The sequence below is a fragment of the Diadema antillarum genome, unplaced genomic scaffold (assembly GCF_040938485.1).
Source record: "Diadema antillarum isolate AM-2024a unplaced genomic scaffold, OU_Dant_1.0 seq00001126_RagTag, whole genome shotgun sequence".
In the NCBI taxonomy this organism is placed as follows: Eukaryota; Metazoa; Echinodermata; class Echinoidea; order Diadematoida; family Diadematidae; genus Diadema; species Diadema antillarum.
In genome coordinates this window covers 726,843-743,584 of record NW_027271940.1, presented here as the reverse complement: position 1 = coordinate 743,584, position 16,742 = coordinate 726,843, and the positions used below count along the sequence as shown (strand labels likewise).

The 16,742-nt window shown below is 39.9% G+C and overlaps 1 protein-coding gene across 1 annotated transcript in view; it reads left to right on the top strand.

Annotated features, from left to right (window-relative positions):
• The window catches only part of LOC139743998 (protein furry homolog-like), a 93,032-nt gene that overhangs the window by 24,815 nt on the left and 51,475 nt on the right, over positions 1-16,742 (top strand). Inside the window, exons 5-18 of the mRNA XM_071654466.1 lie at positions 1,703-1,833; positions 3,146-3,176; positions 4,762-4,892; positions 5,988-6,150; positions 7,245-7,427; positions 7,754-7,954; positions 8,642-8,935; positions 9,509-9,813; positions 10,282-10,422; positions 12,091-12,283; positions 13,014-13,181; positions 13,949-14,038; positions 15,025-15,299; positions 16,011-16,175. Of these exons, the coding sequence (XP_071510567.1) occupies positions 1,703-1,833; positions 3,146-3,176; positions 4,762-4,892; positions 5,988-6,150; positions 7,245-7,427; positions 7,754-7,954; positions 8,642-8,935; positions 9,509-9,813; positions 10,282-10,422; positions 12,091-12,283; positions 13,014-13,181; positions 13,949-14,038; positions 15,025-15,299; positions 16,011-16,175 (2,471 nt within the window). The remainder of the gene's footprint in view (positions 1-1,702; positions 1,834-3,145; positions 3,177-4,761; positions 4,893-5,987; positions 6,151-7,244; positions 7,428-7,753; positions 7,955-8,641; positions 8,936-9,508; positions 9,814-10,281; positions 10,423-12,090; positions 12,284-13,013; positions 13,182-13,948; positions 14,039-15,024; positions 15,300-16,010; positions 16,176-16,742) is intronic.

Below are 16,742 nucleotides of genomic sequence, written 5' to 3'. Positions count from 1 at the left end.
TTCCTTTTAAGTACAGTTATGCCATGGGCCATCACACTCCTCACAAAATATGTTGACCTTTTTCTAGCCCGCTTTTATAAAATCGTCTGCCTATCTCATCGTCTCAGCAACGAGGATGTTTATGGTTAATGTAATGTGTGCGTAGATTAGATAAAAGGTGTGTTTTCCTGGAAGATCTCGTGTACAAAGACACTTGGATGGGGTACATGGATACACAAACACACAGAACACACCATACATTTTATAGACACACACACACACACACACACACACACACACACAAATCTGTGTCGTAAGAGAAGAAAAGAAAAAAACTACAACAACAAGCACTACACAAGGTGCCGAAGAGTATTAATGAGACGATAAATTTCAATATCGATGACATCCTTTCAGAGAGATTGTAGAAATCCTGTTTTTGTTTTGCCGTTAGAGCTGAATTCGCTTGTAGTGCGGAGATTGTTGTGAAGGAAGAAGGTATTTCTGATGGGATTTAAATTTAATGACTCTGTTTTTTACCTACATTGTATGAGATGTAGAGTAACACTGTGAACAGTGTCTAGACATCCAAAAAATTATCTCTGACATGGTTGTGAAACATGTTGATTTAGAAATGTAGCAACAACAGTCTGGCTTATCTCCTGTGTACATCCCATATAGAAGTCATTAATGGAAGGCAAATGGTGTCCTGAATGCTTCCTTTATTACGAGACCGAAGTTGTTATCCTGCCAGTCAATGTCGTATTCCCGCCTATTGTAGCTGTAAGCTGGAAATCCATGTGTGTAGCAATCTTGTGTAGTTTTATTTGGTTCCTTTAAGTTCAAGGATTGCTGTGAAACTCAGCCATGGGTGAATGTCAGCTGGGACATAGATTTGTCGTCATTTCAATTCTTATTCAAAGTCAGAAAAATCACCATGCTGCAAAGTCAGTTATATACCTTCACGGGATTTGCTCTATATAATGTAGATGCATTGTAAATTTTGAATACTTCGTGATGTGAGATAATGTAAACGTGAAATAAGAACAAAGCACAATACTTGAGAGATATTTAGATATGTGCAGAACTACTCTCATTCATGAAATTAAAGGAAGTGAATAGTATTGAAATTGGCCTAGTACCAACAGATCATTACACAAAAGTTTCTGGTCTTTCAACATTACAATGCTTGTATGAAGGGAGGTGAATGGGTGACAGTGGGACCCTTAAATTGTATCATACATTATTTTGTAAGTGTGATGATAATCCTAATAAGTGCTGGATATGGTTTCGAGTATTGATTTGGTTTCTTAGTGTCGCTTTGGTTTTAACAAAAAAAAAGAAGAGAAATACAAGTATTCAGTCCTGCGGAAATTTGAGGGGAATTCTGAAAATTTTGTGATTTCTCTGTTGATCATGACTTGATACTGCTACATGTAAATGACTGTCTCTGGCCAGAGAGATTGTTTATGCAATTTCTTCAAGGTAACAATAGCCAAATACTGTAATGTCTGTAAAGACTCATTACTTTTAATAGTTGCTCTGCCTGTGATGCTTTAGAAAAGAATCAAAAGAACATGTTCAAGTAAAGGTAAGATGATTGTTAAAATGCATTCATGAGCATGATGTGTGAATATAGACAGGCAGAATGACACCCATGTTTACTTTGAATTGAAAGTGGATTTTCTCTTTAAGCCTTTATCTTCCCATCCTCTGCCACCATCAGCTGCTGAGCTCACTGAGTGCCGTGGCTGAGCACTGTCTTCCCTCCCTCCTGAAGACCCTGTTTGACTGGTACTCCCTGCAGAACGAGGAGGAAGGGTCTCAGAGGCAGAAAGTGGCTCCCAAGAATAAGGGGTAAGGATCAACGCGGAGAGCTACCAAAGTGATTCCGTCCATTTCGCCCACTCTCACTGTAATGCCACTGCATCCATCTGAAGAAAGAGAGAGAAAGAAAAGAAATGAAACAGTCTATCTACACTCTTGTGAATTTGTGTGTAGGGTAGTCCTCTCCCATCCCAATCTTGCTGAGAATGCTTCAAAGCCTCATGTTGAGAGACACGCTAAAAATATCAGTTCCTGTATCCTCACAGCCTTTGCATAATTATGTATCATCATTATTCCGTTGCATTTATAGCTTTCTGTTATATTTAATGCCCCAGCGTACATTATTATGATGGATGTACAGCTTTCTTTGTGCAAAATGAAATGCTGTGCAGCAATAATGTTATAGAGTGTTTTTTGTTGTTGCACAATGTAACATACATTCTCCATATCAGTCATATAGCAAGAAAAGGAAACAACGAAGAAAAACTACCACTGATATAGAAATAAAAATACATAAAGCTAGTGAACTCTTTAGAAGACACAAACATAATGAAGAAAAATTGTTTTATCTGTGAAACTTGTTTGACAATGTATTTCTCAAATAGTTCTTGTTGCTTTCTGAGAGATTATTTTTATGAAATAGAAATAATAAAATGAATTGTCTTGTTTTCTTGTGATTGCATTTGATCTTTTGTTCTTCATTGGTACATTGTAATCCGATGTTTTGGTTTTTGTTTTGTTATGTTTTTTGTACAGAGGGGTTGTATTTGTATTTTTGCTTTTGTTTTTTGCTTTGTGAGGTCTCATTTACTTTAAGTTGATTTCCCATCCTGTCATAGATATCAATCTATCATATTTCTTCTTGGTCACTTGCTTGACTTCTCTCCTTTCCTTTGGCATTGATAACTTCAGCTGCATTCATTATTGTCATAATACATTCTTCTCGGCAGAAGAAAGTCTTAGATCTGGTGTGAAAACGTTATCAGGACTCATATCTGTAATATAACACAACTTCGCAAATCCGGAAAAAATCCATCCGGAAAGGCCAAGTGGCATTCGATATGTCGCTGGATGCGAGAAACAGCAATAAACGTCAGAATTTAATTTTCTGCAGCCAGCAATGATGGATGTCAATGTGGTAGAATATCAAATGTACCACCGAACGGCGTGTAATAAACGCCAGACTTGGGTTTCGTGTAGCATTGATTGTAATAGACTTGATGTGTCTGGCACAAATGTGACCCCAGATTGAAAAGTGCAGTCTTGGCAATAACTCTATGATCCATGCTTATTCCTTTTTGTTGTTTTCTTCTTTTCTGTTTGTTTGGGTTTTTTTGAAAAGGGAGAAGGACTACCTCTCAGAGAGGCGAGATGTAAGTATACCTTGGAAATTGAGTGCTGTGTAAATCAGTGATCTTGAAGTTCTTAAATAGATATTTAGGGTTATTGTGCTATGTTAAGGTGCAGGAATATGTGAATATACAGTAAGTGTGTGTGTGCATTAGTCATCTTAATATTGAATTTGAGTCAATAAAAGCATTAACCCATTGAAGACGAGTCCTGAGAATGCTTGGACAAGCGTCTATGGGAAATGAGTGTTGTAACACCTTATTACAGGTTAACATTTTATATGATATTTGTACACAAGGAAAAATTGATATTTTCATCAATAACATGTGGCTGTAAAAGTTGTTCTCCAGTTACTATATATATGGGTATATTTCACAGTATTTTTATGTTTGTGAGGTTTGCAAGTAGACAGATATTCACAAAATACTATACTTGAAAAATATATGGTGTAGCATACAGGTTGTAGGAATATTACAGTTACCCTGAGTATCATACCAAAGGCGAAAGAAAAATGACTTTTTAATAGCGATGACGTCAGATCATTAGTTTCCCCCATCTTGGTTGTGTCCTATTGGTGGCATCTTTACTATAATACTGTCTATTATGATTTACCACAGTTTAATAATGACGTTGTCTCTGCTGGATACATAATAGTCCTACCTCTACAGTATGTATTGTATGATACACCACTATCATGACACGTCCCAGCCATAGAAAGATCATTGATGAGTGTATGTCAATATCAATGGATCATATGGCTGTAAAACTTAAATGCTGTGATAGTGTCGTAACACCCATCAGCGTGTCTTTCACTTCCTAATTTAAGCCTCTTTTATTTGTTTACATCATGTCTGTCATCCCGACTATATTTGAATTCTTATCAGCTGTGATTCCCTATTTTGGGTTTTCTTTATTGTTGACATCAATTCAGTCAAAGTTTACCCCTTTGTTGCAAATGCACGTACACAAATCACAGTGTAGAGGATGCGTTTGGCAATGAGCCCTCATAGTGACATTGTCCTTCCTGTGTTTGAACTTCACTCTTTGGCCACAATTTGTTTCATTGTGACCAATTCTTGGTATGAACGAGAAGTGATGGATTTCTCAACACTATGGTTCTACAGTGAGTCTGCAGTTCATCCGATGAACATAAATGCCTTTCATGACTCAGCGTAGTGAGGAAATGAACTTTGATTAGTAGATATCAAGCATGTAGGTGGCATATCTATAGTATATGCTGCATACTGTGTGTATATCAATACAGTGTTATCTCATAGCTTTTGTCCTGATTCAAAGGTGCATGCACTTTTTTTTAACCATCTTATTTTTGAATATCCACATTGTGGATGTGCATTAAAGTGAGAATATGCAAGACTTGAAAACACATACAGTACTAAAAAAAAAAAGTTGTCAGTATGAAAAAAAAAAAGGGAAACAGAAAAATATGATGGCAGTTTCATTTAACCAAAAAAAAAAGGATTTCAGTCATGAAGAGAGGCCAGTAATTGTAATGAGTCTCTGTGGATGAGTGATTCTTTGCAGTACATTTACATGCTGGGAATTCAAATTGTAATGATGGTTCTAATGATGGTTCTCTTTATGTTTCAGCTGGCGGTAGATTTTCTGTTCTGCCTCGTGCTGATTGAGGTACTGAAACAGCTCCCTCTACACCCAGTACCCGATCACATGGTCACCCATATTGAGACGCTGGCATTCAGACACTTCAAGAGCAGAGAGGGGTATGCCACTTTTATTTCATGACATAGATCTGTAAGTTAAAGATTATGAAGGAAAAATAAACCCTACTTTTTAAAAAAAGAAACCCACACACACAAATAGATGTTTGAATAACGGGTACTCCCCACTGATTTCAAACCCGTCATAGCACATCCTGCCTCCAGGATTTTAAGTGTTCTATGTACAGTTGAACCTCTCGTATCCGGACAAGTCGGGACCGGGGCTCATCCGGATAAGGGATTTGGCCGGATACGGGAGACTCAATGCTTTATACATGTACATATACATACACATGTACTGATGTAGCCCATTGTAGTACCACATGTAGTAATGTGTATACTGCAACCTTTTCATTGTTACACTCAGTAACAGACCCAAAAATAGAGGTTCGTGTTTGCAAGAATGAAATCATTTTCTTTTATAAATTCTTGGGATGATTTACCTAAATGATTATTAAGAAATGTATCAAGTAGATCTTGAAAATAAACAGTACGACTCGACGAAATTACGCTTCAAAATGCAATAATTTGGGGATGTTAAAGTGTCTGAAGGTAAGCAATTTGGAAGGAAACTTGATGTAATGTATGTTAATCATGTTGGAAGTAATATGTAATTCATGTGTGTTTGTGTAGGAGTTCTCGAGGAGTTGGGAATCCCCCTTTCCTCCCGTAATTATAAAAAAAAAAAATCACGGCGAGATTGCGTCCGTATAATAGAGAGATCCGGATAAAGGGAGGCCGGATAAGAGAGGTTCAACTGTAGTTTGAAATAAGCATTGCCAGTGGTACATAAGATGAAGTTTCATGGCTGAATATTTTTGTGGGTTGATTTTTCTTTTCCAACAACCCACCAGGAACTAGACAGAGGAAATGGATAAAATATTGCAGTACATTTTGGAAGTGCAGATTTATGTCTGTTTACAACCAAATGAGGGGGACTGATAGAGTACTGATCTCTACTTGTCAGCTTAATTGTTGTCTGTAATCATTGCATTCATTCATGTGATCGGTTGTCTGCCGCCATATTCAATTTCATTTGTGAACATCAGAGCAAACAGCCATCTCAACTTTCCTTTCTCTCACTGTGTGTCATCGCAGACTCCAGAGTGGACCAAACACTGAAAACATCCACATCATCGCCGACCTTTATGCTGAGGTTCTGGGCGTCATGGCCCACACCCGCTTCCAGTCCGTTCGCAAGAGATTCTTCACCGAGCTCAAGGAGCTCCGTTCAGAGCCACAGAACGTGCAGACTACCCAGGTTAGTGGTCTTGTATGTGAGGATAGGCCAGACGAGGATGGTGGGGGCTGGGGACTCTTTTCGGTCTTTTTTAACTGGATTGGTTCATGTCTCTGCTACAATTGTAGTGTGTGTAGCATATCGTATGTCTTTAAACATAATAAAAGTCAGAGAGTGAAGTGCCACTAGGGACACCATAGGCACAGATGGCAGTTTAGAATATACCCCACTTCAGGTCTTGCACACTGAAAATCAATCAGACCCACATGACTGGATAAGTTTTATCGTCGCTGGGGCGACAAGACTTCATGTCTACAAAATGTCAAATGTGCAGGAAAGCAAAAAAACATGGCAGCCAAAGCACTATAGCAAGTGGGATAGCCTTTCCTTTGACATGCCGTGGTGGCTTCATTTTTGGGGTAAGACGGCTTGGATTTGGACATGACATCTGTCAACTGATTATCTGACCATTAATCAAAATAAGTCATTTTCACCAAAATTTGAGGTACAAGGTCTTGTCACCCCAGCGATGATATGCAACAGATTACTCTGTCAAAGAAATACAAACCTATGCAATCCACGACTTTTGCCAGTTCCTCATGGCACACAAACACCTCTCCACACGAAGGACTGTTTCTCAGGCATACACTTTGCAGTCGTGCCATGATTATATCTGTGGTCATTAAAGGGAAGAACACAAAAGAGTGTGTTTGCTCAGTCATTTCCGTAAACCATATGAGCCACAGATGATAGAACAGCTTTCAGTGTGTATGGAGATTGATTATGCCACTCTAACATGCTTCCTTATTTGAATGGCTCTGGAAGGTTTGTGTCTGTAAAGTCATCTGCCCATGCACTTATATGCAAATATATCGACCACAATATTCTGAGAACCACTCGAGTTGGGGTATAATAGTGTGGTACTGACAACACGAAGATGAGTTGAGAGGGCAGTACGTCATGTAGGGTACGCAGGGAAATTCAGAGGCGCTAGTTTGATAAAGACAAGCCGATTATTTTTGCAGTCAAATGTTCCCAAGACTTGATGTTTTATGCCTTTCATCAGCTCCAAATCTCTTCCTTTTATTCTCACTTGATACTGCTTGATACCACAGGCCATCATCAGCTTGGTGGTGGGACTCAAGTTCTACCGGGTGAAGATGTTCCCAGTGGAGGACTTTGAGACGTCCTTCCAGCTGCTCCACGAGTGCGCAAACTACTACTTGGAGGTCAAGGACAAGGACATCAAGCACGCCCTCGCTGGGTTGCTGGTGGAGATTCTTGTCCCCATTGCTGCTGTGAGTGTGTTTGCAAGACACGATAATGAAAAAAAAAATCTCCAAATGACTTTTCACGTTGAACACATGACGTTGCCGAAGGTTGGGAAATATCAATGAATTGGAATATTGGAGATGCTACAGATGAAGTACGATAGGAATTTACAAAGCTACAAACTTGATTATATCATGTAAATGAAAGATTCATCATCTTTGTAGTTTGATATGTCATGTGCGAAAAAGAAGCTTCCGACTTGCAGAGTATGTCATTTCAGGTCAAGTTTCATGAAAGTGTGTAGTTTATAAAACTGCAATTGTAATTTTTGTTTGTTGTCATATTTCGGCAGTGTGTCAAGAATGAGGTCAACATCCCCGTACTAAAGAACTTTGTGGAGAAGATGTACCAGACGACCCTGGACCAGTGTAGTAAGAAGAAGCACTCGCTGGCCGCGTTCCCCCTCCTGACCTGTCTGCTGTGTGTCAGCCAGAAGCAGTTCTTCCTGACCAACTGGCATAATTTCCTCACACTCTGTCTCTCCAACCTCAAGGTACGATGCAGTGTCAGGAAATGGGCTCCAAATATATTTGTACTTTTATTCTGCAGGTCCATATGATATCAATCAGTAACTCCCTTGTCTGCGTCGGGGGGGGGGGGGGATGGGTATGAAATCATGATATTATGTGATTCATACCCTGCTGATGAATGATGCAGGATGCTAGAACATCTTTTTTAATACTTTTATCTCACTATGTAAATCAAATGTTTATTAGAAAAGCTATGCTTGTCATATGTGGAAAAAGATGCCTGGGAGTGTGTAATTGCTCCTCCATTTTAGAGACATATTTCATGCTTCATTATCCCAATTATAGATACCAATCGTATAATAAATGTGTTGAGTGCACCATTTATTATTTCACTTGTGCGTATATCACTTTTGTAAACAGTCATCAGAAGGAATTCATACTTAACTCTAATACTGACATGTTTGGTTTTTTTTTTATTGAAGATAAATGAAGTAATACAATTGGTAATCAATCGATCACTGAAAATTTCTTTTGTAAAGAAAAGGTCAACTAGAGAAAAAAATAGTGGGCCTTATTCCTCCTGTACTACATCATACTAACCTTTTGTCTTAGCTATATACTGTAGCACATTTTGTTGCTAACTGTTGATGCCAAATCTTACTATTGAAACGTTTCACCTTCACGTGGCATGAAATGTTGATCTGTTGTAGCACCGAGACCCAAAGATGTCTCGCGTGGCCCTGGAGTCCCTCTACCGTCTCCTCTGGGTCTACATCATGCGCATCCAGTGCGAGAGTAACACCACCACCCAGATGCGTCTGCAGAGCATCACGGGGACGCTCTTCCCCAAGAACTCCCGCAACGTGATCCCGCGGGACACGCCCCTGCACATCTTTGTCAAGATCATCCAGTTCATCGCCCAGGAGAAGCTGGAGTTTGCCGTCAGGGACGTCATCTTTGACCTCCTCGGGGTCACTGGGAAGAGCAGGATGCTGTTTCCAGAGGTCAGTCAGAATTCTGCCTCTCCTCCTCTCACCATTTCTCTCTCTCTTGTGTTCTTCTATCGCTCCATCTTTCTCTTTCATACCTTCTCTGTCTCTCTGTCATTTCTTTCCTTACCCTTTCTTGGACACATGCAGATTGCAGACACCCGAATATGATATCACATTCAAATTGGTATTTGACTTCTCAACCGAAAAAGAATGGTTTAGATGGACATTTGTATGAAAGCATTACGCTGTATTTGTACATATTAAAGGTAATACCGCTCATTCTGGCTGCCAAGTGTTAATAGAAGCCTTTTGTCAGGTTTATCTGTATTGACTATGATTTATAAACAAGGGGAAAAAAAGATCAAATCTACTCCAGATCACCAATGAATCAGATTTATCCCTTAAGTCCTATTAGTTGTTAGGTGCACATCTTGTGTAAACTTAAGATGTATGTAGGTAATAAGGTAGATGGTGTTTATTGTACAAGCGCATCAGGAAATATCACTCGCTACAAATGAGTGAATGAACCATTGCGTGTCTGCGCCTGTGTTCAATCCATGTGTCTTTCCTACACATGATGTACAGCGCATGAACGTCGGCCTGCGAGCCTTCCTGGTGATCGCCGACAGCCTACAGCAGAAGGAGGAGGCCCCGCCCATGCCCACTACCACCCGTATCATGCCGTCGGGGAACACGCTGCGCACCCGCAAGACCTTCCTCAGCAAGCAGCTGACCGACGACGGGGCCAAGACCATCGGGGTGGCCTCCTTCTACCCCAGCATCCGCAAGGCCCTTGACCACATCGTGCGCTCACTGGACATGACTGTTGGAAAGGCCCTACTCATGACCAATGCCCAGTGTCTCACCAAAGAGCTGGACGACCTCATGACGTGAGTTCTGCCATTCCAAAGATTTCGTAGTGACCATTCACAAAATTACCCTAAATGTGGAGTTCTTCGTAATATCTACATGCCAACAAATATGTTGCTTTTTGAGTTTCTCAAGAAGTGAACAGATGTCTAGTAGGGTAAAAGTTTGTTTGCTTTTTTGTTTTGAATTCTTTTTTTGGATAGATTCTAACTTGAGTTATTAATGGCTGTTCTACAAGTGTTTGATTAAGATCCATACCACAAAAGCTATGTGGCCATTAGTAAGGATGCCAATTGACTTCTGTCAGTTTACGTATTGCACACTCCATCTGTTTTGAATGTATATACAATGCATGTTTATGATTTTGTTCATCATGACAATGTATATACCAAGTGCAAACAAATATGTGCAATTACTGTATGATACACATTGCATGAGGATAAAATTCTTATGAGTTGTTTCTGATAAACTTTTTGATTGAACTGCAGAAATGAGAGGAAGCCCAAGATTGAGTTGTTCCGTACCTGCATCGCTGCCATCCCTCGGATCATCCCAGACGGGATGAGCCGCAAAGAGCTGCTGGAACTCCTCTCCAGACTCACCGTCCATAGGGACGACGAATTACGTGGGTGAGTGACGTCTTCTTACCCACCTTCCCCGCGTCTGGCATATGACAGTGATGTGGCTAGATGCCCACAAGTCTTGATTATAATAGTTTCTTCAAGATTTATCGTGGGTTATTGTAACAAAAATCATTATTGGACAGAGCTGCCAAGTCACCTCTAATTCTACAGGAGGCTTCCTGAGAACTTAAAATGTATCTTCATGTCCTGACAAGAAAAACTTGTGTAAACCCCCCTGATGTAAGAACTATTTTGGCCTGTTGAAATGCATGTAGCACACATATATCTCATTTCTTGCTCTTAGGAAACTTCCCAATTTTGATGGATGAATATTGACAACCCTGACTCAGGCATGTGCTATAGCATGAGATTTCCTAATATTAATGGAAGCCCCTTAAAGGACAAGTCCACCTTCATATACATAAGGATTGAGAGAATGCAGCAATATTAGTAGAACACATCAGTGAAAGTTTGAGGAAAATTGGACAATCCGTTCAAAAGTTACAAATATTTCAAGTATCTGCGCAGTCACTGCTGGAAGAGAAGACTACTACAGTGTATGATGTCACATGCGTACAACTATATAAGGAAAATAAAAAGAGAATTTCACAAAACTTTACTTTTTGAATAAAGTGCACAGTTCTTCGACTTGCTACTGACATATGTTAAGTGTAATATTATTCCCCCTGCCTTCTCAAAGAGAGAAGTCGAGTGTTCTTTTGTTATGGGAGAAAAATGGAAATATCGTTGTACTCAGGTGACATCACAAGCTATAGTAGTCTTTTCATCCAGCCGTGACTGAGCAGAAACTTCAAAAATTCATAACTTTTTAACGGATTGTCCGATTTTGCTCAAACTCTCACTGTTGTGTTCTACTAGTATTGCTGCATTCACTCAACCCACATGTCTATGAAGGTGAACTTGTCCTTTAATATGCACAGATGAAAAAAAAAAATCAACAGCATCAGTGAGGGATTTTCCCCCTGCACGTACTTTTGTTGCACCTTAATGAGATCAGATGTGGAAAGAGGAGGATATTACCATCAAAGATTAGTTTGCTACAGTCCATTCTGTAAGCATGAAATGTGCCATCCATGCTCTGTTTAATTCAATCTAATCTTTCTTCACCTGTTGTAGACTAGTCTCAAGTATACTCCGACAGATGTCTGTGGGGAATGTGTGTTGTGGCAAAATCAGCCTGTCCTAAATGGTTTAATGTCCCCATGATTAACTGACTTGTAACCAGAGACATTTCCATCACATGCAGTGAATGGAAATGACATTCTAAGACAAGAGATCCTGGGAAGGATAATCAAAACCTCTCTCTAAGATCCTGTCAGAGTATTCTTTTTCAGTTTCAGTAAGTTTTATTTCTCCACATGTATAAAAGAAAATAAGTATGACAGTATCAAACATATTCACAAGTCATAAAAATATAAACAAGAGTTCTCATTACATATAAATATGATCATGGGAATGATACATATATATCATGGCAAATCTTTAAGTATACAGGTGGAGGAGATCGTTATCAATAAGCAAATCGCTTGACTTGGACAATGACCTCTAAACATTACGACTTGCAACAATTCTTCTTTGTGTCTCATTGGCTGGATGGCTAGAAATAAAAAGTGACTCATCCCTTGTCTTCTCTGTATCCACCATCCCACCCAGGCTTGCCTTCACCGCCTTACAGAATGTGGTGGTGGACCTCCCTGAGTGGCGAGAGGAAGTCATCCTCTGCTTCGTCCACTTCATGGTCCACGAGGTGCACGACATGTTTCCCCTCATCCTGGAGAGCGCCCTCAAGATGCTGATGCAGCTCCTGTCACAGTGGAAGATGGCTGAGACGGGCAAAGACGAAGAGGTAAAAGCTTGATGCTAAACACCCATTCATGTACTGTAAAACACAATATTTTCGTAGCATAAAATTTTTTTGCAAATTGGAGCCGATGACCTTTTTCGCGGCATGAAATTTTCGCGAGTTGCCTCTAACATTCAATGCATATAGTGTAGACAATTTAATTTTGATTTTGCAAATCTTGGTTGTCGCGAAATTTGTGAAATTAAAATGCACGTTAACATTCCTCGTTTTACAGCATTTGGTGCTTATTTCATTAATGCAAGTGGAGCAAATATATTAAGGCTTGCAGTGTACATGCAGGCTTAGTGTAGTTTTGTGAAACTCAAATGTTTGTCTGCGTAATAGCTACACATTTTATTACTTTTCAAAAAGATCTTGTGGGATGCATTTAGATTTTTCGGAAGCATGTCACGTAATTTTTTTCGTCATTTCTTGATTCATGTGGTATATAGATTCATAGATTTAAGCTCCTCATTTTATCAACCTTTGTTCTTATAAAAATGCTCAGTAGTTGCAAACATGACTGCTAAATAAGTAAAGCTCCAATTTCATGTATCACCCCTATTGCAAAATTTTCAGTTCTTACTTCATGTAAATGTTACACCCACTTCATAAGAATAAGTCACCAAGACTTTGTGAATCAACTGCTCCATAACTTTGATATACTAAAAAGTAGCAATATCAGGCCCAGTCAAGTCGTACATGCCTTCTGTTCATAATTCTCTCCCTGCAGGCGCAAGTGAAGCCACCATACGAGCGGAACCCGTACGCCAATGTGCTGAACATGGTGGAAGGTTTTGCCCTCGTCTTCCTCTGCAGCGGTCGTCCCCTCATCCGCCGACTCAGCTTCTTCGTCCTCAAGGAAGTCCGAGCCCTCTTTGGCATCCTTGGCTATTCCAGGGTGAGGAGACTTTGCCCCGTCGGGCCTGATGCCTTCCTTTCAAATCTATATGTAGTATATGGTAATGTTTGGAGTTGTAACATCGAATATATCAAATTTTATGTATGAAGCAGTTGATATGAACTACTTGGTCACTCTCTCTCTTTCCAATTCATACTCAGACACTTCTGTCACCACACATAGTCTTGAGATTGTCTGTGATTTAGAGGGTTCAAAGCAAGAGGAAGAAAACAAAAGCATATTGGTTAACATTCAGCTTTATTTATGCTTTAGTTTCTTATAAAAAAAAATTGCATTCAGTTTGGCTAAGAAATGTTTTACATTCTGTACTTAGAATGAGAAAATTTTTGTGTCAGCAATTCAGTTTGGCTTGAACATTTTGTACATTCTGAATGTGGTTTAGGATTTATCAAGTCACTTTGAAAGTTTAGTGTATTTGCCATATGAATATATTCTCAGTTATTTTGAGAGTTCAGACTTTCCATTTGCAAGGGAACACTGCTATACCTAGGCCTTGTAGTGAATTGGGAGCAGTGGAACTTCATCATGCAAACAAAGAGGGCTTTTTATGATGGATTGATTTCGTCTGTTGAAGAGATCGGCACTGTATTTCCACCGGTATTCTGTGATGTTATGCATACATATTATGTAGTTGTCTGAATATTGATGTCACTCTACCAACTGTGACATATCTGTTAGCACATTGAATGAAAGAGTATACTTGGATATCGTGAAGAAAGTGATACGTGTTTGTTGTGTTCCTCAAGGTCGACGATGACAGCGTGTTGGATGTGATTGATAGGGCTTGCCCCAGTGTTGTTGAGAGCTTCATCAATCAGCTACCACCAGCAGAAAAGGTGAGATATGCCCTTCAAAGAAAGAGAGGGGGAAGAAAGTAGATATGGGTTTGACCTTTTGTCTGGATATTTTGTCATGATTCATCCTCTCCCATTTACCATGAAACCATTCTTTCTGTTCAAAATGTAGTTCATCCAAAGTAACACATCACCAGTGGAAATATTATTTTGCAGTATATAAGGCTACATTCTATGAAAGGTGGTGTAATAGAGGGTGACATGACATTAGCTCCTGCGACAATTGCTCTGGTCTTATTTTCTCCAAGCACTTAGGGTTAGGGTTGGGGTTAAGTTTGTTGGTAGAATTTGTGTTTGGCCTAGCATGCAGATATTTGATGGAAGTAATTGTCACAGGAGCACATGTCATGGAACTGTAATAGAGGGGAAAAAAGGGACAAGCTTAACTATAAATGCCTGTGATTTTGTCCTAAAGTATCAACATGTGCCATGATCATATCCCAACATTCACATCATCACATTTTGATGTCTATGGTATGATTAGAGTGTGTTGCCTGAGAATATGACAATTATAAGAGGTAAACATTTCTTGGAAAGGATATGGAAGGAGAATTCCCCTGACAAAGAATTATTTTGAATAATAGACAGTGACTTCCAGGTATTAGGCAATAAAAACTGTAGCACTAGAAGTCAATAAGTCAGCTTACAAAACATTATCTGAGGGCCTTGAAATAGCTGTCACTTTTTTTTTTTTTCATGTGAATGTGATGTTTATGAACTCGCACTCCTCACATCTTTGTCAAATAAAGAAGGCAATATAATTCTTTTAGTTAGAAATAGAATTATTAGGAAAATATTTCTTTCAGACAAAACAGGAAATGAGTGATGATGTTGGTATAAAAATGTGAGAGAAGGTTAATCCAATTGATGGCACGTTTGTGGGATTCCTATCATGGGACATCATGTCATAATTATGTTCAAAACCTTGATCCCTGATCTTCCTCCTCCTCCGACCCCACTCCCACTAGGCAACCATCACAGCCCTGCCCTCTCTGGACCTCCAGTGGGTGGTGGAGCGATCCATCAACCAGTGGTCCGGGAGCACCTACGAGTCGTCTGGGGCCAGCGACAGCCTGACCAAGCTGGCGTCCCGGGGCATGGGGGGCTTCAACCCCTGGGTGACGTGCCTGGCGCGCTTCTTCCACAGCAATTGCCTGCCCCACTACTGCCCCATGGCTGTCACCCACGCCTGGCCTGTGGTCTACACACGCCTCACTCAGCTCTATAGCCATATCGATCCGAGGTTGGTTGCTTGGAGTTGGAAGATATCCTATCCTTAACTGTCTATGATTTTGATTACAATAACTGGCATGAAGACATCACTGTTTATTGCATCCATTTTATCAAAAGGATAATTCCATATCAGGATTTTGTAGCTGTTAACTGTAGCTGTTATTCAATAACCAAAAAGCAGCCATTGTTATTTGTTATTGGTGAATGAGAATTTATTACCAAAGAGATTGTGAATGCTAATTTTCATTGGCAGTATGAAACTAGATATAATGTTACTGGACTTTGAAGTTACATAAAGGAGCCTACAGTATGTTTTTTTTGTTTAGTACCTAGTCTCCTCTGCTCTTTACTCTGCAGATTGACCTCACATGAGAGTTCAATAAGCACACATGATGTACGTGTAGTTTGCCTTTGAGTGCTAGTGCTTACATACAAATCATTACATGATTTGTGGCCCTGCTAGCCTAATGGCCTATGTTTGTCATGTGGTATCAGCTTTCTGCAGTCTTTCCTGGACATTTGTATTGGGGGCAAAATCTTCCTCAATCAAAATCACCCTCTCAATAATGTCTGTAGAAAATTTATTTCCTTTTGTAAGCAGGGTCAGTTTGATCCTCTTGTGACGCTTTTACGTCTCTGCAATGTATTTGCCCCACTCATGTCCCTCCTTCCCCCTCACCCACTTCCACTCCCCCCCCCCCCCCCCCCCCCCCCCCCCCAGTGCTCCGTCGGAAGGGAGGACATCCATCCGGTCCAAGAAGGTGCTCCACCCGATGGATGATAACATTGCCCTGTGGAGGAACTACCTGGTCTTTGCCTGCAGCTGTGCCCCGCCCAGCGCCGGCTACCAGACCCCCAGGAGATGCCTCTCACCGGAGCCTAACAGGTGGGTTCACAATCTTGGTGATACCAGGAACTTGAAAAAACAAAAGTGTCAGCTGAGTCTCAGTAAACCTTCCCAAGCAGACTTGACAGAGATTGCTTGAATGTTGATGATATCCAGTCTGCTTTTTCAGTATTTTCGAAATGTTAATTATTATTTGACATCAATGATGATGAGAAGTGTGACATGTGTATTACAGTATTGTGTATAATTACATGATAGTATATGAACACTAACATTTGTTATTAGTTGAATTTGTATCCTATGACACTTACTTTTTATTTAAAAGTGCATAGTTATGTGCTATGACTATGAATTCTCAGTTTGGAAATCCATTCACAGTAGTCAATATTGCAGATATGTGTTATTCATTGTCGCAAATTGTGCTTGCTCACGTCATGGACTATATGATAACATACAGGATGTTCAACCCAGTGAAGTGGTCCCACCTTACATCCAACTGGTCCCCATGGAAGACCAGCTATTGCAGCTGTATATGGGCTATCCAGCCATCTTCTCAGATGGAAATGAAACGAACAAACATTAAGATATTTGTATGTTAAGAAAAAT